Source organism: Anas platyrhynchos, chromosome 11 (genome assembly GCF_047663525.1).
Source record: "Anas platyrhynchos isolate ZD024472 breed Pekin duck chromosome 11, IASCAAS_PekinDuck_T2T, whole genome shotgun sequence".
Classification (NCBI taxonomy): Eukaryota; Metazoa; Chordata; class Aves; order Anseriformes; family Anatidae; genus Anas; species Anas platyrhynchos.
In genome coordinates, this window is record NC_092597.1 from 24,701,653 (window position 1) to 24,721,133 (window position 19,481).

The window sequence follows — 19,481 nt, forward strand, 5'->3', positions numbered from 1 at the left end:
AAAAACACAATGGTATTTCGGTCAGAGCAGTGAGATATTCCAGTGATCCTGCTGGGAGTGCCAAGACGTGCCAGGCCTGCTGGTGCTGCACTGCCTCGCTGCCGTGGCAGGGCTTCTGGAGTGCTGAGCACGCCGTGCCCAGCCAGAGGCGATTCGGTGGCTTCTTTCCTTCTAGCCTGTCCCTTGGCCCAGCCGGGTCGCTGCGGGGTCCGTCCCGCAGCCCTGCAGGCACGCTCACCACCGTTTCACCGGGAGCCTGCTTAGCCAAAATTATGCAAGACCTGCAGAGCTGGACCCGAGATGTGCGGTGCCTCCTGCGAGCACGCAGCCTGGGCTTTGCACGCCGGGAAAGGCGCCAGCGCTGCTCCTGCTGAGGGGCTTCTCTGCGCCCTCCAATGGGGGCACTTGGCTTGGTGCAACACACCGCGTTTGGGGGCTGAATTCATCCACAGCGAGCCAGCTCCTGTCCTCCTCCCTGAGACCGGGGGTAATTTTGGAAGCAGTGGCAGTGATGGATGGGGATTTGTGTCCCTGGGTTAGAAATCCCCTTCCCACTTGACACCAAGCCCTGCACTGCCCGAGTGCTTGGATGGATCAGCCTCCAGCAAAGGGCCCCACACAACCGAGCCAGAGGTCTCCAGCACATCCCACAGTGCTGCTAGCGATCACCCCGCTGAGCCGGGGGGTCAGCCTGCCCTGCGGGCTGCCGGGGAGCCCGGGGACCCCGATCCTTGTGGGGTCTGGCAGCGGCTGTGCTCCCTCAGTGCCATTTCCACCTGCAGACATTAGCATCTGGCGATGAGCACTGCAGACAAGTAACAGCCCTGCGTGTGCCATGTGGAGCCCCCAGCTTCTGCCGTGTCCCCGGGAGGCGGCTGTGCTGCGCTCGCTGGCAGGCTGGTGGCAGAGGCACAGCGTGGCGTGGGCAAGGAGCAGGCACGGGCTGAAATCCCCGTGAAAGTGGGCCCTGTGCCACCCCCGTGCTGAGCACTGCGCTCCCATTTCCACGCTGCCTGCTCCAAGCAGTGCCGGGCTGTGGGTTCCCTCACCGGGGCCGAGCCTTGCACCCGCGGCCGGCCGTGGCAGAGGACACCCCACGCCCGTGGGTGCACTCGCACACCCCGGGTTGCCGCGGGCTGGCGAATTTTGCAGCCGAACGGCCGAGCCCCGGTGAGGATGGAGCGGCCCCGCGGGGACCCGGGGCTGTGCCGGGGCCCGGTGCCCAGCGGCAGCGCGGGGGCGAGGCGGCTCCGTGCCGCGGACACGCGTGGAGCCTCGCTGCGCAAAGCGCGGGCCGCGGCCGCCGGGGGGCGCATCGCGCCGCAGCCCCGCCGCCAATTAACGGCAGCTAATTAGCCGTGACGGGGCGGCACGGGGGGCTCCGGGCAGCACCCGGCCCCCCCCCCCCCCCGACGAACTCCCACCCGCTGCCCCGGGGCGCGCCGCCAACGCGGCCCGGCAGTGCCCGCTCCGGGCGGCCCCCCCGGTACCCACTCCCCCGACACCCCCGCTCCATCCCCGGCCGCGGTCACGCGTGGGCAGGTCCCGGGCGGCGGCGGCTCCGCTGCGGGGCAAGGAGCTGCCGGGGGGCGCGGTGCCCGTCGGTGGAGCCCGGGGGGGGGGGACCGGGGCCGTGCCCCGCGGTGCCGGTGCCGGTGCCGGTGCGGGGCCCGCCGGGCATCCCCCTGCGGCTCGGCCGGGCCCCGGGCACCCACCTGCTTCTCCAGGGAGTCCTTGGCCGAGAGGGAGGGCTTGGGGGAGGGCGCCCGGTCGCAGACGCAGCCCTCGAGCAGGTAGAGCCCCGAGGGCCGGGAGCTGGAGTCGGTCTCGAAGTAGAAGAGCATGTTCTGCAGCAGCGCGAACCACTTGGTGTGCCATTTTGTGTTGTCGGAGCTCCGCTTGCTCAGATAGCCCTTCCTGGCGCCGTCCTTCTTCGCCAGCAGCCCCAGGTAGGTGACGTGCCCGTCATTCAGCCGCATCCCCTTCTGCATCGTGGCGGCGCCGCCGGCTCCTCACATGGTCCCCGCCGGGCAGCGGGCGGGCGGGTACCTGCCGAGCAGCCGCAGCCCCCGCGCCCGCATCAGCGGCGCCCGCTGCCCCCGGAGAGCCGCCGGCCGCCGCGCCGGCTCATGCCGGGCCGTACCGAGCCGTACCGAGCCGCACCGAGCCGTTCCGTACCGTACCGAGCCGCACCGAGCCGTGCCGTGCCCGCGCAGCGCTCGCCTCCCGCGGCGCCCGCGGCGGCAGTGCCGGGGGAGCGCCGCGTCCCGGAGCCGCGTCCCCCGCGGGCGGCGCGTCACGTGATGCCGCCCCGCCGGTGCCAGCGCCGCCGCCGCGGACGGCGGCACCGGGAGCGCCCCGCGCCGGGGATGGCCCTGCCCCGCCGCCAGCCGCGGGGGCGGCCGCGCCGAGCTCCCCCGAGCCGCCCTCTCCACCGCGGGGCGCAGGGCCGGTAGCCCCCACACCCGCCGCTCCCCCGGGGCCGCCCCGGCGGACAACCGGCGACCGGCACCGGGAGCGGCTCCGCGGGGCGCCGGGAGGGGGCCCCGGGTAAAGGGAGCCCCGGCGGAGCGGGACCCCGGGGAGGGGGGGAGCCCGCCCGCAGAGCGCCCCCGCAGCCCGCGGGGAGCCCCCAGCCCCAGCGCACCGGGCCCGGTTAGGTGGGACCCCCGGGGCTGCCGGGCCCCCGGGGCAGCCGTGACCTCAGAGCCCACCGGCTGGGCTCGGGGGGTGCTCAGCCAGGCACTCTGACCTCAGGCCCCTCGGGGAAGCACCCCCACACCTGGCCCAGGGCTCCTTGCTGACCGCGGGATGTCCCCGCTCCTGTCCCCCACTCGTGGCTGTGGCCCGGTCCCGTGCCCAGCGGCTGCTGTCCGGCCAGCCCCTGCGGTCCCTGAGGCTGCGGTGGGCGCACGGCACGGCGAGACAGCAGCACCCTCCAGCAGCCTGCCCCCTTCCAGCCCTGCTCCTGCCGCCGGCACAGCCACTGCCAGGGGGCACAGGTGGGAGAAGAGGAGCCAAGGTCTCCGTTCGTTTCTGTTCTTTTTCCTGTAATCCCTCCTCTCCATGCGGGCCTGGTGAGCCACGCACAGCACAGCAAAACTGGGCGCTGCTGAGAGCCGCAGCCTGTACGGGGCAGGCAGGGCCCCGCTGCTCCCCGCATCCTGGGGGCTGCCTGCTGCTGGGAGCACTGGGTGGGCCAAACCCACAGTGATGGGCACTGGGTGGGTCAGACCCCACGGTGATGGGCACACAGAGCTGGGGTGGCTGCGGGGCGCTGCGTGAACCCACCTGCCCTCACCGCCACAGGGTCGCACCCCAGCCTGGTGTGACCAAGCCCCTGCAGACAGGGAGGGCATCAGGAAAACCGCGTTAATTAGCTTTGTTTCCTCTGAAAATGTTGGCACATCTCCAAGGAATTCAGTGAGGTCACAGGCTGCCATGGCAACAGGAGGGAACGGGCTGGAATTGGGAAGGGTGCTGCCATTTCCAGGCACCCACAGCCGCTCGCCATGGGACAGGGCGCGGGTGCCCGCTGGGTGCCGGGTCAGGCCCAGGAGGGGCAGAGTGGCCGGGAGCAGGGCACCCTCAGCACCTCAGCACCCCGTGCCCGTGCGCCCCTCCAGCTGACAGGCAGGGCTCTGTCCTCCTGGCCGAGTTCTCCCGGCATTACCCCAGTTGCAGGTGTGTAGAGGCCGGCAAGCTCCAGCACTTCCCTGCACATCCAACTCTCCTCGTGGCCCAGGGCTCTCCCCTCCTTCTCTTCCAGCCTGGTCACACAGCTCCTGCATCCCACTTCACCACCCGACCTCTCTGCTTGTGATAAAAATGGGTCCAAGCATGCAGCTAACGGCATTTCCCCACAGCCGGCCCATCCTGCCAACCGAGCACTGATCAATGAGCCCCAGAGCAGGAGCTGAGGCAGCCCCCATCCCTCCTGCTTCCCTGTGGGTCATCACGGGGCCAAGCAGGCAGCCACCACCATGGGACAGGGCAGTGAGGACTGCGGGGTTGGGGTCTCACACAGCTCCTTGTCACAGGGACCCAGCCCCAGGCAGCGGGGTTGCTTTTGTGCCTGCTCGGCAGGGAACGTGCTGCGGGCTTTGCTCTGTCCCCGTGCAGCCAAGCCCCACACCGGGGGAGCCGAGAGGCAGAGTGGAGCAGGAGGGGAAAAGATGTCCCATGGGCTGGGAGCAGCTGGCCCCAGGGATGGGGCTGGGGATGTGCCGTGTCCCCTGCCCCCTGCCCAACGCCCCTCCAGCCCGAGCAGGCTGCTGGGGGACAGCAGAGCTCCCAGCACCAAGCACTGGGCTGTGGTGGAGCCCACAGCAGGGATGCAGCTGCCCCGTGTCCCAGCCACACGGCAATTTAACCCGAACTCTCCTCAGGTGACAGGGAGGGTAATGGAAAAAACAGCGGATAGTTTCCAAGGCTGGCGCAGATATGGAAACTGTGATTTCCCAAAACAAAAGGAGGGTTATTTTTTGAGCGTGACGTTTGCTTTGATCGATTCTAAGGCATCTGCAGTGTGACCCCTGTGCTCTGGGAAAGCAGAGGTGAAGTACTCACCGCTTCTCCCATGAGCTGTGCTGCATACAAAGAGTCAGACCCGCTGCTGGTGGCCATGGAGAGACAAGCAGTTTGGCCAGAGTTAAGATTTCTCGTCATTTCCAAGGATTTTAATTGCAACAGCTTCTTCTCTCTCCATTTAAGTGTTTAATAAACATCAAAGCAGTTCCTATGGGCATCCTTCACAACGCCCAGGCTTGAGCCCGAGTAGAGCTGCGTGCAGCAGCAGCAGTCACTGCAGCAGCACCGTGGGGCCGCTCACTGTGCCCCAGGCAGGCACAGCCCCGTGCAGCCAGCACGGGAACGGGGCACCCATCCCGCCGTGACCCCGTGGAATGGGAAAGCAGCAGCAGGGACATTGTGCTCCAGCAGCTCCAAGCACACTGTAACAGGCTCTAGGGGAGAATCCGACAGAGCAGGGGGAGCACACGGGGTGACAGCAGAGGTGCTGCAGCTGCTGGCCGAGCACGGCACCGCCGGTGCACGCAGCACAGGGCTGTGCACGAGCTGCCTGCGCAGGGAGGCAGCAGCACTGCAGCAGGGGCTTGCTTGTCCTTCGATGCCTGCTGCTGGGTGCTGGTGCCAGTGAAGCGCACGTTTTCTTATTTCCACGCCAAAATAATCAGCTGTGTAAAAGGTGGCTCCTGGTGGTTTTAGCGCCTGCTTCCACCTTTTGCATTAGCTGGGCTCACGTTGGCTCAGCTGATGGCAGGCACTCATATGCCAGCATCCTCCTGATCAATTCAGTTCCCTCGCAGTCTCCTCCCTCTTTCAAGCTAGAATGTAGGAAATAACCTGTTAATCTGTGCACCCAGCTGTAGCGGGGTAGGCAGGATGGGTGCTGGGGGCTCGCTGCCCACTCGCTCGTTAACACCTGGGTGTGAACACACTCACTGCAGGGCTGGCTCTGGCAGCTGCCTCGCCTGGCAGGGCGGTGAGATGCCCCGGGAGGAGCCCCCAGGGAAAGGAAAATGGGCATTTTTCTATACAGACAGGCTCAGAGGCATCAAGCTCAGGCTGCAGAGGGGGCTGAGGAACCAGGGCAGGTGTTGACATTTGTGTCATTAAAACCTGTCCCCAGGACACAGCACTGCTCTGAGGCACACATTCACGTTCAGTGCTGGGAGCAGGTGCTCACTTTGTGCCCCCAGAGCTCCTCTTCTCCCTGCAGCATGTGCACAGAGAGCTCGTGCTTGCTAGAGAGGACTCCAAGCGTGTTGGACCCTGCCCAGGCTGGGCTTTCCAAAAGGAATCAGCCCAAGCTGTGTTCAAAGTCAAGTCCATTGGCTCGGGCTCCCAAATCTTATAAGCAAGCCTGAAAGTCCCATCTTTTGTTGAGGCCGGCTTTCAAAGTGCTGGTGTGCAGGTCGGGGAGCTCTGAGCTGCTCCTGCAGGGCTGGGCTCGGGGAGCTGATCTGTGGGAGCAAGGGCACGGCGCTTTGGTAGCAGGGAGACACAGCACAGCAGCTGGTAGTGTCAAGGCAAGCAGGGCTTTGCTGTTCCTAGCTCAGCAGAAAACTTTGAAGGATAGGAATAGTAACCTCGCATTGACTTCAAGGCACCCTGCAAGGGCTGACGGTGTACCGGAGCATCTGGGGACAGGACAAAGCAACCTGATTTGAAACGCACCCTCAGCTCCAGCTCCTCTCAAGTGTGCCCTTGATTTTTATCCGATTCCCCAGCAGTGCTCGAATGCTCTGTCCTTTGTGTTCTTAAAAATATTGCCAGGGCAATGGCAGGAGAGAGAAGAGAGTTTCAGAGTGCCGGTGGGTATCTGCTGTGTTCACCAGCAGTGCCAGTGCTGCGGGCTGGTGCGCAGTGCCCTCTCAGATCCACCCGCCCCAGCACGTTCCTGCAGCCAGCTCTCTGCTAGGTGGCCCCATCCAGCGTTTCCTTCTGGCAGAGCGGGTGCAGGTCGCTGGCACCGTGCATTTAACCTTGCCCAACAGAGGTGGCCCCAGGGCAGAGATAAAACCTGGCTCCTGGGGACGCTGAGGGGGGGTCTCCATGCAGCTCCCCCGGGCTGCAGACAAAGCCATTGCTCCCCAGCAGCACTGATCTGCAGGCACAGGCAGCCTCCTCGCCAAGGAGCTGGAAGCAGATCCTTGTGGAAATGCCAAAGAGCTGCTTCACGTGTGCCACAGCTCTGTAAGCCACCCCTCCTCGTTGGGTACATTTTCCTCCTGCTTTGCCACTGTGCTTGCAGTAACCTGCTGCACCTCCAGCTCGCTCCTCCGGGCAGGGTACGGGACAGGGCACCTCCAGGCACTGAGAAACACCGACTCAGTCTGTAACACACCCCATAAACAGGACATAAACAGGAGGAGCACAGATCTGCTGAGTGATTTACGTGGGAAAAGCATCTTCTCCTCCCCGTTATAAATCCCTCAGCAGCAACTGGGTTCACAAGCAAAGGCTTCTGGAAAGCTACCAGGCACTTCATCTGTTCTGGATGGCCGGTGAAACCAGAGAACAAGCGCTGTGGGGAGAGGTTCTCCACAAGCACAATGGAGCTAGAATCAACCTCCTACCTTTCCTGCAAGGCAGCTCATAATATTATGTAAAAATGCAAATAATGTCCACGCAAAGCTGTAGAGCCATAAGTGCCCAGAACAGAGCTCCAGTGAGGAATAAGCCGTAGCTTCTGGACGTGTGAATCACGGATACAAGCGGTTTGGTTTACAAGCATTTACCCTGCAATGTGTGTTCAGTGGCCGTAAAGGGCCCTTTACGCCCTGTCTGTGCTGCGCTGTGTTAACAAGCATTTTGCCAGGAGGGCAATCAAGACGAACCTTGGCAATTTCACTCGCTATTTGTGAGCATTTAAAGGGTTTGCAAATCTGAGACGTGGGTTAGAGATGCCCATGGACTCCTTGGCTGAAGAACGCCAGGAGGTGTTGGGAAACCAGTGCCCTCCTGGGGCACAGGAGGGGCGTGAGCTTGGGTACGGTGCTGGAGCGTGTGTCGGTGCTTTGTGTGTGCCGAGGGATGGGGACGGGGACAGAAAGCTGCTGGGGCACAGAGCCTGGAGCTGGGGATAGCCCTGGGTCAAGCACAGGGCTGGTGCCATGCAGGGCTCCCCAGCTGCACCCCAGTGGTCCCAGTTGCCTGGGGGAGTGGGGAGAGGAAGGCAATCTGCCTGGAGAGCCATCATCCCACACATTCATTGGCACCTCTTCCTCATCCTCCCAGGTTTTGCCTTTCTCCTTCCTTCTGCCCATACCTTGAGCTCAGCTAGCAGAGCTGCAGCCTCCCTGGCCAAATCCTGCCCCCTGCCAGCCTCTCCCACCAAAGGACAGCACAGCCCGTGGCCTGCCCAGCACCCGGGGCTGTGCGTGCCTTGGGGACACTGCTGGCACCCTGGGAGCCTGCAGGGCTCTGGGGGGACGAGGCACCCGCACACCCCGCAGCAGCAGCAGTGTGAGCACAGAGCAGTCCCTGCCCTTCCCCGCCGCACGCCCGCTGCTCCCACGTCCCCGCGATCCGCAGACTTCCCTCTGCCCACACACCAGATCCTTCCCGGTGCCAAGGACCTGCGTGCAGCCGGTGCCTTGGGTGGCATCATTGTCTTGGAAACAGCTCGGCGACACGCACAGCACAGGCTGGGTGTGCACATGGCTGTGAGCGAGCGGCTCTCGGCAGCGAGGAGTCTGAAATAACTCGGCAGAGGAGGAAACGCGAGATGCTCCAAGAGGCGCCGCGGCATCCAGGCTGGAGCGGTTTCATCACCAAGTGCTCTCCCATCTAGTGGCTAAAATAGAAATTGTTGGTGCAGCCCGGGGCTGGGGTGGGCTGCCTGCCCTCCGGCCACCCCGACACAACGCCTCCTGGTCCCACAGCGTGGGGGCTCGGGTCCTGCCCCCCCTGGCACCCACCGCCTGCAGCCGGCGCAGAGACATTTGTGAGAAGTGCTGAGGGGGAGAGGGATGGATAAATCAGGGCTGCTCCCCGCACGAGGATGCTGCGAGTTCATTAGGCTAATTTGTCACTTAGAACTGACCCAGCTGCACCGGGTGTCAAAAGGGGGCCGGCTGCACGTGACCCACGGGTGCCGGGGAGGCAGCCACGCTGCGGAAATCATATTTGTTGACGTTTTTTAAATGGAAAGCTTAAGAACTGTTATTATGCTGTGCAAAATTATTTCAGCAGCCCTTTGAACTGCTAAGCTATTCTCTGGGAATCTCAGCGCCGGGGATGACAATGTGGTAATTTATGCCAGCATCCCTCGCTCACTTTCAGAGCACGCAGAGAGGGCTGTTGGCACAGCTCCTCGCTCCTCTTTGTGCAGTGCTTGGATGCCAGCTCCTTCACCTGAAATATGGGGAGAAAAGAGCTGCTTTCTGTATTTCATGGAGTAAAGGCCTGCTTGGGGCCCTTCCCCTGCTGCAAGGGAGTGGGGGGCCGAGCAGCAGGGGGCCCGGTGGGGGTTTTTGCATCGGTGACCTGCATTTGCAGGGAGGCAGCGAGCCCCGCGGGGCCCTGCCAGCACCAAAGCAGATGAAGCAGGCAGCGATTATAATTACAGAGCCTGGAAAAGGCACGGCAGCTCCCTGCGCTGAAGGAGCCTTCCCAGCGCCGGCAGGAGCTCCAGGAATTACAGCTCTGCACTGGAAATTGCTGCAGGGCGGGGGTGGCAGGGCCCAGAGCTCCCCCCTGACCACCAGCCCTGCTCAGGTCCTGCTCTCCACAGGGTGGTGGTGGCAGCTCAGCCCCGCACCACCCCGAGCCTCCCGGTGGGCACAGCGAGGGCAGCGACAACCAAACCGCGGGGCTGCTTGCCTCCTCTCCTGGCTCAAGCACTCTGGCAGGGATCTGCTGTCTCCACAGATCATTTCGCTGACCCGGGAAGCTGCAGTCTTTTTTGGATAGCTGAGAACCCCCAGCACAGTGCCAGCCGGAGCGTGGCCAGGCAGCACAGCGCCCGCTGTGCCACCACACTGCTGAGCCTGTCCCTGCCCCTCCTGTGCTCCGAGGGCTGCAGCGCATCCCTGCACTGAGTGCTCCGGCCGTGACCATCAGCTTGGGGACCCGTGGGGCAGTCATTTCCCTGGGGGACACAGCCCGGGGGCATCCAGTGCTGCGGAGCTGCACCCTGGGGACCCTGTGGATGTCCCCGTGCCACGCTGCACCACTGGGACGATGGCACAGCACCCACACCGCCTGGCACAGGCACCCGAGGCACGCAGTGCTGGGAACGGGCACTGCCAGCCCGGCAGATGCTCCGAGGTGCTGAGTGTCAGCCCCTGGCTGCCACTCCTCGCACAGGGACATTCACATCACCCGTGACCCGGGGAATGAATCCCTGGTTTGCCATCAGATAGTGTGACCCATCAATATTCATCGTGAGCCCCCAGGGGAGCAGCAGCCGCTGGGGGGGCTGTGTCCCTGTGGGCGCAGGGCTGGCACTGCCAGCACCACGCCGGCGGGGGCACAAACATTTCTGCTGCCGAGCTCCCCCAGCTGCCTGGCACGGCTCGCTGCTGCACTTCCAGCAGTGCTTTGGTAACCCAATGTTATTTTTAGGCACTTCTGAGACAAACCGCAGTGTTTTACAAGCATCTCCGAACGGACTACAGCTAAAACGCATTTTGTGTTTTTGTGCCATCCTGTCGGAGCCATGTGGCAATGTTTGCCACACGACAGACACAAGGACACTGAAACCTACCCGAAAATCACAGCTATAGACATTTAAAGACATCTTCTGTCCCCACAGGTACGGGGTGTTCTCAGGTGCACCCCCGCTCACCCCATTTCTGAGCTCAGGACCCGGCACCGGGCGGGCACCCTGTACCCTGTGCCCTGCACCCACCGTGCCAGCAGAGCAGGACGGGGCTGTGCCATGGTCACCCAGCCCCGCACGCGTCCATCCCCTGGGCACCCCCAGGGGAGCCCCCACAAGCCTCGGGGAGCCCCTAGGCAGAGCCATGACCCCCCCGATTTTGGCACGAGGGAGAGGCCTCGTGGCAGACGTTTTCCGTCCCCCAGCCCATCCTGGCACGGACGCCCTGAGCTGCTGTTGGCAGCACTGAGCCTCTGTCAAATCTCCCACGGGCACAGGATTGGATTTTATGGAGTTGCCTCATCTGCGGGAGTCTACAGCTCCATCAGAGCCCAGGAGGACCTGCAGGAGAGGAAAAGAGCCCAAACTGTGGGCTGAACCAGGGCATCTTCCCCATTTGGAGAAGAGGCACAATAAGCAGAAATACTTAATAATATTTGCTGCTGAATTCCCAGTCCCTTTACTCCCTGCACACTGCACAGACACTGTCAGTACTGGGGGGCCACTGGGCATGTCTGACACTTCCCTGCCCGCGGGGAGGTAAAACCACAACCCTGCGGTGGTAAAACCACTCCAGGTCACCCTCGGGTCCCAACGCAGCCAGTGAAACTTTAGTAACTCCTGGGTACGCGCCGTGAGCGGAGCCACGAAAATCGTGCTTTTGTGGCTCAGCTCTGTCAGTAACGCGCTGCAGTGTTCTAGACACGGGGATATTTGCTGCACGAGGAGACAGCTCCAGCAAACAGGCACAAAACACTCAAGTCGTATCAGCTCCTGCAGAAACCCGGCGCTTGTCCTCCTCCAAGGCCCCTTCACGCCTCCTTGGTGCCTGCCTGGCTGCCACGGAGCTGGCGGCGTGGGAGGCCGTTTCCAGCAGGATTCCCCACCGCCCCCCAGCACACACGGCAGCTCTCCCCACCCTGCAGACCGGGGCTAACGCTGCCCCTCTGCCTCGGCGCGGTGACACCTGCGGATGGAGCAGCTCCGCGTTTCCCTTCATTAGGCTTCAGAGTCAACAGCGCACAGGGTGAAGCCTCCTGCCAGAGGGGAAACCAAATTCAGGCTGAAATGGAAGGTGGAGCCGAGCTCCCCCATTCCCTGCCCCTCACACCAGGCCAGCACCAGCACTCGGACCCGCAGGGTCCCGGGCTCTGTGTCCCAGCAGAGGGCTGGCCGAGGTGGTGGCACGGCCGAGCAGGGCAGCCTCAAATCCTCCCCTGAACTCCGCTCGCCCAAGGAGTGTGCTACTTTCTGTTCTCTAATTAAACCAATATTGCATCTTACTAGCAAAGGAGTAAACAAACAATTAAAGACTTGATGAGGTGTTAAATGTGGCACTTGCAGGAGCAGGGAAGGAGCTGAACGAGGCAGCACGGCCCTGGCTGCGGCAGGGAGCTCGCTGCGGGCGGGGAGCCCCCGGGATGTGGCTGGGCAAGGGGCGAGCCCTGGGCAGGGGGCGGGCTGGGGGCTCCCCAAACCCTGCTGGGGGCTCCCCTGCTCTGCTCGGGGGCGTTCTGCCCCCTCCTCCCGTGGGACTGGCATGCAGATACCCAGTGCTTGGTGCCAAAACTGCTGTGCCTGCGGGGCCGTGGTGCTGGACCCCCTGCGCTGCGGGGCTGTGCTGCAGGTCCCAGAGCTGCCCTCAGAGACAGCCAGTAAATCAGGGCTCATTGCAGTGGCTAGCAATCCCCACGATAAGATACATATATATAAGGGCTTTTTTTTTCTCTTTTTCCAATTTGCTGCTTTCACGGAAGGATAAAGAGGGCTCCAATCCTTCCATGCTCTGAAGAGCACGCCAGACCTTTATTCAGCAATACTAAAAGCGGATCTGGCAAAGTCTATTTTTGACATCCCCCTGGATGCTTTGGAAAACCAAGCTCTGCTCTCGCAGCTGGGAGGAAAGAAAACAGCAAAGCTCTGCCCGCATCTCGCCAGGCAGTCCTGGCCTGGAGGGCTCGGGGTGCTCTGGGGCATCGCCTGCCCCCTGCTCAGCACCCAGACCCGGGACAGGCGTTCCTCAAGGCTGCTGCAAAACCTCCAATGCGACCCCCTCGCAGGCAGCCCTGCACGCTCAGCAGGGCAGAACTGCTCTCATGCGGGTAGCTGAAAGTTCAGACCAGGTGCACGAGTGCCACAAGAGGTTTTGGCAGCCAGGCACCGAGGAGAGCCCCCGAGGCCAGCGGCTGCTGAGCTCAGGCGTGTTTGCTGGTGACGGCACAGGAAGGTGCTGGGCAGCGTCTCTGGATCACCTTGGACAGTCTGTGCCGGGGCTGGACACACCGTGCCTGGCGTGCCTGGGCACATAATCCCCAGGGCCACCAGGATTAGCCCAAGAAGCAAGGACAGCAGGCTGCTGCTGCTGCAGGTGCTCCCAGGGACAGGGCTGCCAGCTGGGAGCCTGTGGCCAGTGTTACTACACCCTGTAGCCCATCTCTAATTAAGAATTTAATAACTGGATCTCAGGAAGCAACTAATTACTTATCATTGTGGAGAAATTGTTTCTCCCTGTCTCTCTTCCAGCAGATCTGCAAGACGATGAGGCGCTCCTGTATCTGCTAAGAAGCAATGATGCAAGGTGCAGGAGCCACACCACTGGGTTGGGGTGGGTGAAACGAGCCCTTACAGCCGACAAAGCCGTGGGACAGACAGCATGGGCAGCTGTGGGTAGGACACCAATGTCGTTCATTAAACTGGTCAGCACTGGGAGCATTGGCACCCCCATCACTGAGCACCCAGCTCTGCGTGAGCTGCTTACGCAGCGGGGGATTAGCTGCACCAAGGGCACCCAGAGATGCCCACATCCTTCCAACACCGCTGCAGCCGGAGTGCTCCACAAACACAGCCAAAGAGCCCAGACGAAGCCAATTGTCTGCACGCATCTGACGTTTATCAAGTGGAGAGCCCCACTCCCACAAGCACAGCTCCATCGCCTTGCACAAGCAGTGCTGCACGAGGCTTGTGCACAGCACCCTGCTGTGCCCGGGGCAGGGAGCTGGCCGGCTCCCTGGCTGCCCAGGCTGGCTGAAGGACACCCGGCCACTGAGGCAGGTGCTGGTGCAGGGCTGAGTGGCCCCCAGAAGGAGACATCCAGCAGCCAGGGCCAAATTCCTGCCAGGAGCCTTGTGCACCCCTGGAGAGCAGCAGCACGTACTGAGCAGAGCAGCCAGTGGCAGGGGGCAGATCCCGAGGTGAGGATCACGTCCTCATCCCTTCAGGGCAGCCAGGGAGTGCCCCAGGGCCAGGCAAAGTCACCCCATCACTGCAGCGCCCCAGAGCAAACACGTCTCCATCATCAGGGGGTTGATTAGCTGAGAGAGAGGGCAGAGACCTCCGTGCGCCCTCATTCTCCTGCCTGGGAAGGCAGTGCTGTGTCAGCCCCAGCCTCATTAACCACCTCTCATTATAAAAAAGACTTTGGAGCTGCAGCACCTGGCGAGGCCCTGCTGTCCCCAGCTCTCGTCCCCTGCCCATGGGGTCCCACGCAGCCACAGGCACCGAGAGCTGCACCCAGCACGGACCTGTCCCAGGAGAGGGTCTGTGGCCGTGTGTGCCCCCAGGACCCCCCTCGTGCCGAGCCCAACGCCCACCATCCCTCGGTTTAGCAGGGGACCAGTCCCACTTCTCATGGCCCCCAGAAGCTTTGCTGGGGCTGTGTCTGCTCCCCTGTGGGCGCAGCGCAGACACCGCTCACTTCTCCCTCTTTCTCCGTGGCAGCTTTGCAGACACACACATCACCCAGGGAAGGTGCCCAGGAGCGAGCTGCCCAAGGTCACACCTGCAGAGAGAGGCCCCCGCTCTCCCCATCCTCGCTGGGTGTTATTTTAGCTGTGTTCACAGACGGGCACTAACGAGCGCAGACACATGAGCCATGGAGCTTCTCCTGGGACTTGCGGCAAGCAGATCAAATCTTGCCTGGAGTTCAACAGGGAGAAAATGCAGAGATTCAGCACACATTGCTCACTTCTATTCTACAATAGGATTTGCTGTAACAGGCTCCCATCAGTCACAGAAGAGTGACAGGTTTATTTTTAATCAGATTAAGCATCTGCTGCTGACAGAGCACATCTTGGGCGCAGCCTGGGCATTTTCCAGCCAGCAGTGCCCACGGGGGGATGCGGCAGGAAAACACCAGGGGAGGCAGCGGCTGAACTCAGCTGGCTCCTGAATGCATTTTGAGATCATTTTAGGTCAGAAGCGAGAGCAACACAGCAGCAGAGGCCGGCTTTGCCCGCACGCTGCCACGCTCCAGGCGCGCTGGCACCCGCGCCGGTGCAGATGCTGGGCTCTGTAGGATGTTTTCATGTTGGTGGCAGAAACAAATAAAACAAAACATTTGCTAATGCAGGGAGATTCTTCTGGATATGGCAAATTCATCAGATGTGATTCACTCCCGTGCTTTCTCTGCAGGACAGGCTGGGATTCGGGAATCATTGGGCTGGAAGGGAACAGCGCTCACGGGGACGGGAGCAGCCCCGCGCTGCCCAAAACCTCGCCCATCTCAGCTCCAGCAGGAGAGGCTGGGCTGCAGCATCAGGGTCAGCCCCAGCACCACTACCAGCAGAGGATCTCCTACAGCCTCGTTAAGTTGTCCTGATGAATCCGGAGTAAATCAAGAAACAATTCCTAGCTGATTTGTTACATTTCGGTTTCCAGGCCCTCCTATGCCATGCTCCTTAGCCCAAGAGGTGCCTGCTGCCAGCATTTCCCCTCTGACCAACCTCCAGCTGTCTCTGGGAAGGTAAACGGACCCAAGCCTCTGCCTCCTCACCCACCCGTGCCCAGCACAAAGATGGGTACCCAAGGGCACCCCAGCGACCAAACGCCTGGATCTGTCACATGCAGGTTTGGGTAGGAAAAGAGAAAATTTCCTCTATTACAGCTGTATCCATAGCTCACTAAAAATAAGGATTGTGCTTTTTTTTTTTTTTTTTTCCAGCAGGCAAAAGCTGATGATAAAAATCTCCATGAATACCTCATCAGGCTGCCTACTTTCCCATAGATTTTCTGTCGCAAAGGAAGCGTTTCCAGCAGCCGGCTGGTGCATTGAAACCAGGACTGTGGGGGAACCCAAATCAATTTCATTTGAATGAGAGATTTTTCTACTAAATCCTATTATTCCCGATAGCATTACAGAGCCACAAGCCCCACTGGTGAAGGGAGCGATGCTTTTCCCCCAAGACACAGAGCAGGGATGCAGGACCAGGGCAGGATGCGTGCCGGGCATCCCAGCGGGGTCAGAGCACTGCAGCTGGGCAGAAACACAGCAATGAAGGCTCGTCTCCAAAGGTACAGAAAGCAACTGCAAGGATGCCAGAGGCTTCACGAGCTGGGGCATTGCCAGTGGGACTGCAGAGGGCCCCCTGCCATGAGGTCTCCTCTGGTCTGCTGGCTCTGGTGCCATCGGGGCCACCTCCACCTCCCCAGGGCCAGCGGCTGCCCGGGCTCTGTGGGGGCAGCCCGGGCACATCCCAGCCCCACGTCCCTGCTGCAGGACATGGCTCTGAGCTCTTGTTAAGGGGACCCACCAAGGGGGAAGGAAGAGGTTTTGTTCCTAGAATAAGCCCTGAAGAACGGCATCCTCCCTGCCTTGCGCCTGCCTGTACAGACACTGAATCACAAAGCGAGCTGGCATTTAGAGCAGCTGGCTTCTCCCAAGCCAAAATGCTGTTCAGTCCTAGCAGGAGAAGCCCAAAGCTGATTTATGACCCCATGGGAGGGTGTGAAGGAGGCTCTTCCAGAGGCACAGGGCAATGAGTAAGGGTCAGCAGCCACAACACAAACCCCCAGCAGTGGGGGCGCCTGGCCCTGGGGGTGCTTCCTTGCCCCGTGGTGGGACCCCTGGAAGTGGCTCCTGGGGGGGCTGTTCTCCTGCCCCACGGTCACACCAGACACCATTTAACACAAGGTAATGTCCCCCCAGCAGTAGGAGCACAGGAGGCCCCTGCCCACAACAGCCACGTGGCAGGAGCAGGGATGGAGACGGCACCTCCGGCACGACAGCTCGCACAGGGAACAGCCCCATATCCCCAGCCCAGGGCTGGCAAACCACACCACCTTCCCCATGTGGGATACGGGTTTCCAGCCCACTGTTAGGTGCTGTCTGCCTGGCAGGGACCCTCAGAGCTGGCTGCTGCCCTAAGCCCTGGGCAGGGACACAGCCGCTGCCTCTCCAGCTCCCAGCTGGTCTGCACGGGCTGAGGCCCTGCTCCGGGGTTTTCTAACTTCAAGAGGTTTTCGTGGGTCTTTCCCAAACCACTTCCCAACCATGGGTATCATTTCTGAAGCAGAGCCACACAAAATCAGACCTGCTTTCCAATAATAGCCTCAACGCCATCTCCTCCTCCAGCCGTTTTCATAACACCACTGCACACGCGGGGCTGCGTTAGCTCTTCTCAGCGGCTTTATGCAGAGCACCACGGAGTTCGCTGCTCCCCGCAGCCTCGGGAAGCCCTTAAATGCCTGCTTTCCCCAGCACAGCCCACTGCCAGCTCTCCTTTGTTTCCAGGTGCCTGGCTTTATACTCCTCCAAATCAAAACATATGTTCGAGCAGCCCAGCTATTGTGCAACCCAGATCACCCCACCAGCATTTACATAACCTGCAAGCTTCAGGAGCAGCGATTTGTTTCCCTCTAAATTGCTCATAAAAAAAAATAAAAAAATGAACCATACTGATTGCTGCAAGCAGACACTTCCCCCAGGGTATTGATTCGTCGCTCGCAGTTGCTTTAGCAGGTAGCAAATTTTAGCTTGCCCTAATGCAGAATCCTCATGAACCATCAGCATCCCATGCAGACGTAAGAAACGCTGTGATTGCTCAGGTCTGGTGAGGCTATATTGGGATACAGAGAGCAGAAATCACCTCAGACAGAAGCCCACTATTTTTCCTGCTTGTCTTACATGTAAGGAGGAACTCCAGGCTACAGCCCGCTATCCCCACAGGGAGCTCTCGGCACCTGCAGTCACCGAGCAGCCCCACAGACAAACGCAGAGCCCATGAAACCCTGCCCAGCACAAGCCAAGCAGCACTTCTCCCCCTCCTCTTTTTTTTTTTTTTTTTTTTTACTTCAGAAAATGACCCAGAAACACCCACACCAAGGCTGCCTGCACTTCCCATTTCTGTAGCTCGGTGCACCTGGTAGCTACTAATGAGGGCTAATTAGCCTTCAGCTCCCTCCTGCCGCTTCCCAAGCAGCGGTTCTGCTCCCCCAGCCCCCGGGGCTGGCTTTGTCCCTGCCCTGGCTGCTGCCGGGAGCAGGAGCGGTGCTGTGCAGGGTGCCCAGCCACAGCTGTGGGGCCATGGGGCCATTTGCAGGGCTGCAGGGCTCCCCGCTGGAAGGGGCAGCCGGGGTCTGTGCTGGGGTCTGTGCTCCCCCAGCACCTCCCACCCCTTCCCCAGGGTTTGCTGCCTGTACCCAGCCCTGGGAGGGGATGGCCAGGCTGGGAGCATCCGTGCCAGCAGTGCCATGCACCCAAACCGGCCTCGTCCCCCTGTGCCAGCACCACTGCCAGCGTGGGGACAAGGGGCTGGGGGCCCGTGAGAGCCCCACTGCTGCACGTCCTGTCTGGGACTGTCCCATCCCTGCAGGACAAGGCTGGGTGCTGGGTGCAGAGCCCAGCTGGGGGGGTTGAGGTGCCCTGGGCATCCCTGAAGACGAACAGCAGCTAAATAGCAGCCGCGGCACCACCACAGCTGGCAGCACCGGGAGAGGGGCTGCAAGGAAGGGGAATTTCTCCATGGGTAGAAAGGGGCTGGGGCCAAGCTTCGGGTGTGAGGGAAGAGAAAATAAAGCCCGGTCCCATTAAATGAAGGGTTTCAAACTTCCCAGCACAACAGGGACTGAAGGGCTGGAGGGGAAGGGACCGAGGGCTGGCGAGGGGTTGGAGAGCAGCAGCGCAGCCGCCCGGGAGCGCTTGGAGAGCAGCTTCTGCTCGCTCCAGGGGAAATGTTGTACGTGGATGCATATTGCAGCACGCCAGAGGTTATTATTTAGTACATGAATTAATTCTAAAAAAGCTAATCATCAAACAATCTTTGAGAATTTCACATTTCATGTGCTTTAGGTGTTCAGAACAGTGATATAATGGCTGCACACACTCCCATTGCCCATGACTATAGGCGAGGAACAAAGCTGGTGTGTGGGTATCCAAGAGCTCCCTCTGTGCCTGGAACCACACGGACAATCCAGATTTCCGCTATTTCAAAGCCAATTTTGTTATTACAGCATAGATTTTTTTTTAAGCTGGTCTGTTCATAATGGTATGAAACCAGAAAAAGTAGGAATTCCTGCACTGAGAAACAGCAGGAAAAATACAGTATAAAGGCATAAGGTTTTGCCTGGCAGTGAAATAAGTGAGTTTCAAATGTCAAGCCTGCTGAGTTCTGCTGCATACGAAAGAGCCTTTCCAAGCTGTCTGAGATGTCACAAACGTTGGATTTTGTCTCTGTGTTCCAACTGACTTCAGTAAATGGCAAAAATGCCTCTAAAATACAGCAATTAGCAGTATTGGCTGCACAAATAAATAAGCTTGTCATCATTTTATTTTTTTTTCCATTTTCTAAGTTAAAAATCTTCTCGCTGCCAAATGCTACCCGTTGGACTGATCTCCGTGTGTACGCACAATTAGCGGGAACAACGGGACTGGAACAGAACCGGGGGAGGTGTAAATATGACCCCTGCATTTCTGCACCTTGGCTAATTAAAATGCACTCAAAAAATGGCCGAGACTTGAGCAAAGCAAATATCTAGAGAGAAACTGGGTCTGGGGCAGGGCCCCGCTGCCCATCGGGGCGCAGTACCAGCGAGCAGGGGGTGCAGGGACCTCTGGCTCCCCAAATGCCCTGAACCTGCAGGCGCAGCAGCAGTGGGTGTCCCCGCCTGGAGAGGACAGCTCCTCCAGGGGACACCTCCACCAGCTCCTCCTCACCCCCGGAGGCACCAGCACCGGGGCTGGGGTCCCTGCTCACCCCAGGGCACAGCTTTCTTTGTGGTCCCGGAGAGACCCAGGGACTGGGGCAGGGAGACAGCTCCATCACCCGACGGGGTCTGCTCGGCCTTCAGCCCAGCTGCTTTGGAGCTGGGCGCGTGGCAGGGCTGGGGACAGGGGCTGGCAGGGCTGCACGGCCACCCA

General features: G+C 60.9%; 1 protein-coding gene and 1 long non-coding RNA gene across 4 annotated transcripts in view; one reads left to right on the top strand and one right to left on the bottom strand.

Moving 5' to 3' along the window:
• Positions 1-19,481, bottom strand: part of RASGRF1 (Ras protein specific guanine nucleotide releasing factor 1) — a 78,053-nt gene that overhangs the window by 28,724 nt on the left and 29,848 nt on the right. For 2 of the 3 annotated variants that reach the window (XM_027465701.3, XM_027465699.3), the window contains exon 1: positions 1,716-2,163. The exons of the other annotated variant lie outside the window; for it this stretch is intronic. In XM_027465701.3, the coding sequence (XP_027321502.1) occupies positions 1,716-1,991 (276 nt within the window). In that variant the 5' untranslated portion in view covers positions 1,992-2,163. Of the gene's footprint in view, positions 1-1,715; positions 2,164-19,481 lie in introns of those variants that run through there. 3 annotated transcript variants of the gene reach the window in all.
• On the top strand, positions 1,814-18,591 carry LOC140003437 (uncharacterized). Its single transcript, XR_011812055.1, has 3 exons — positions 1,814-1,949; positions 15,005-15,199; positions 15,288-18,591. It is a non-coding gene; the product is annotated as an uncharacterized lncRNA (long non-coding RNA).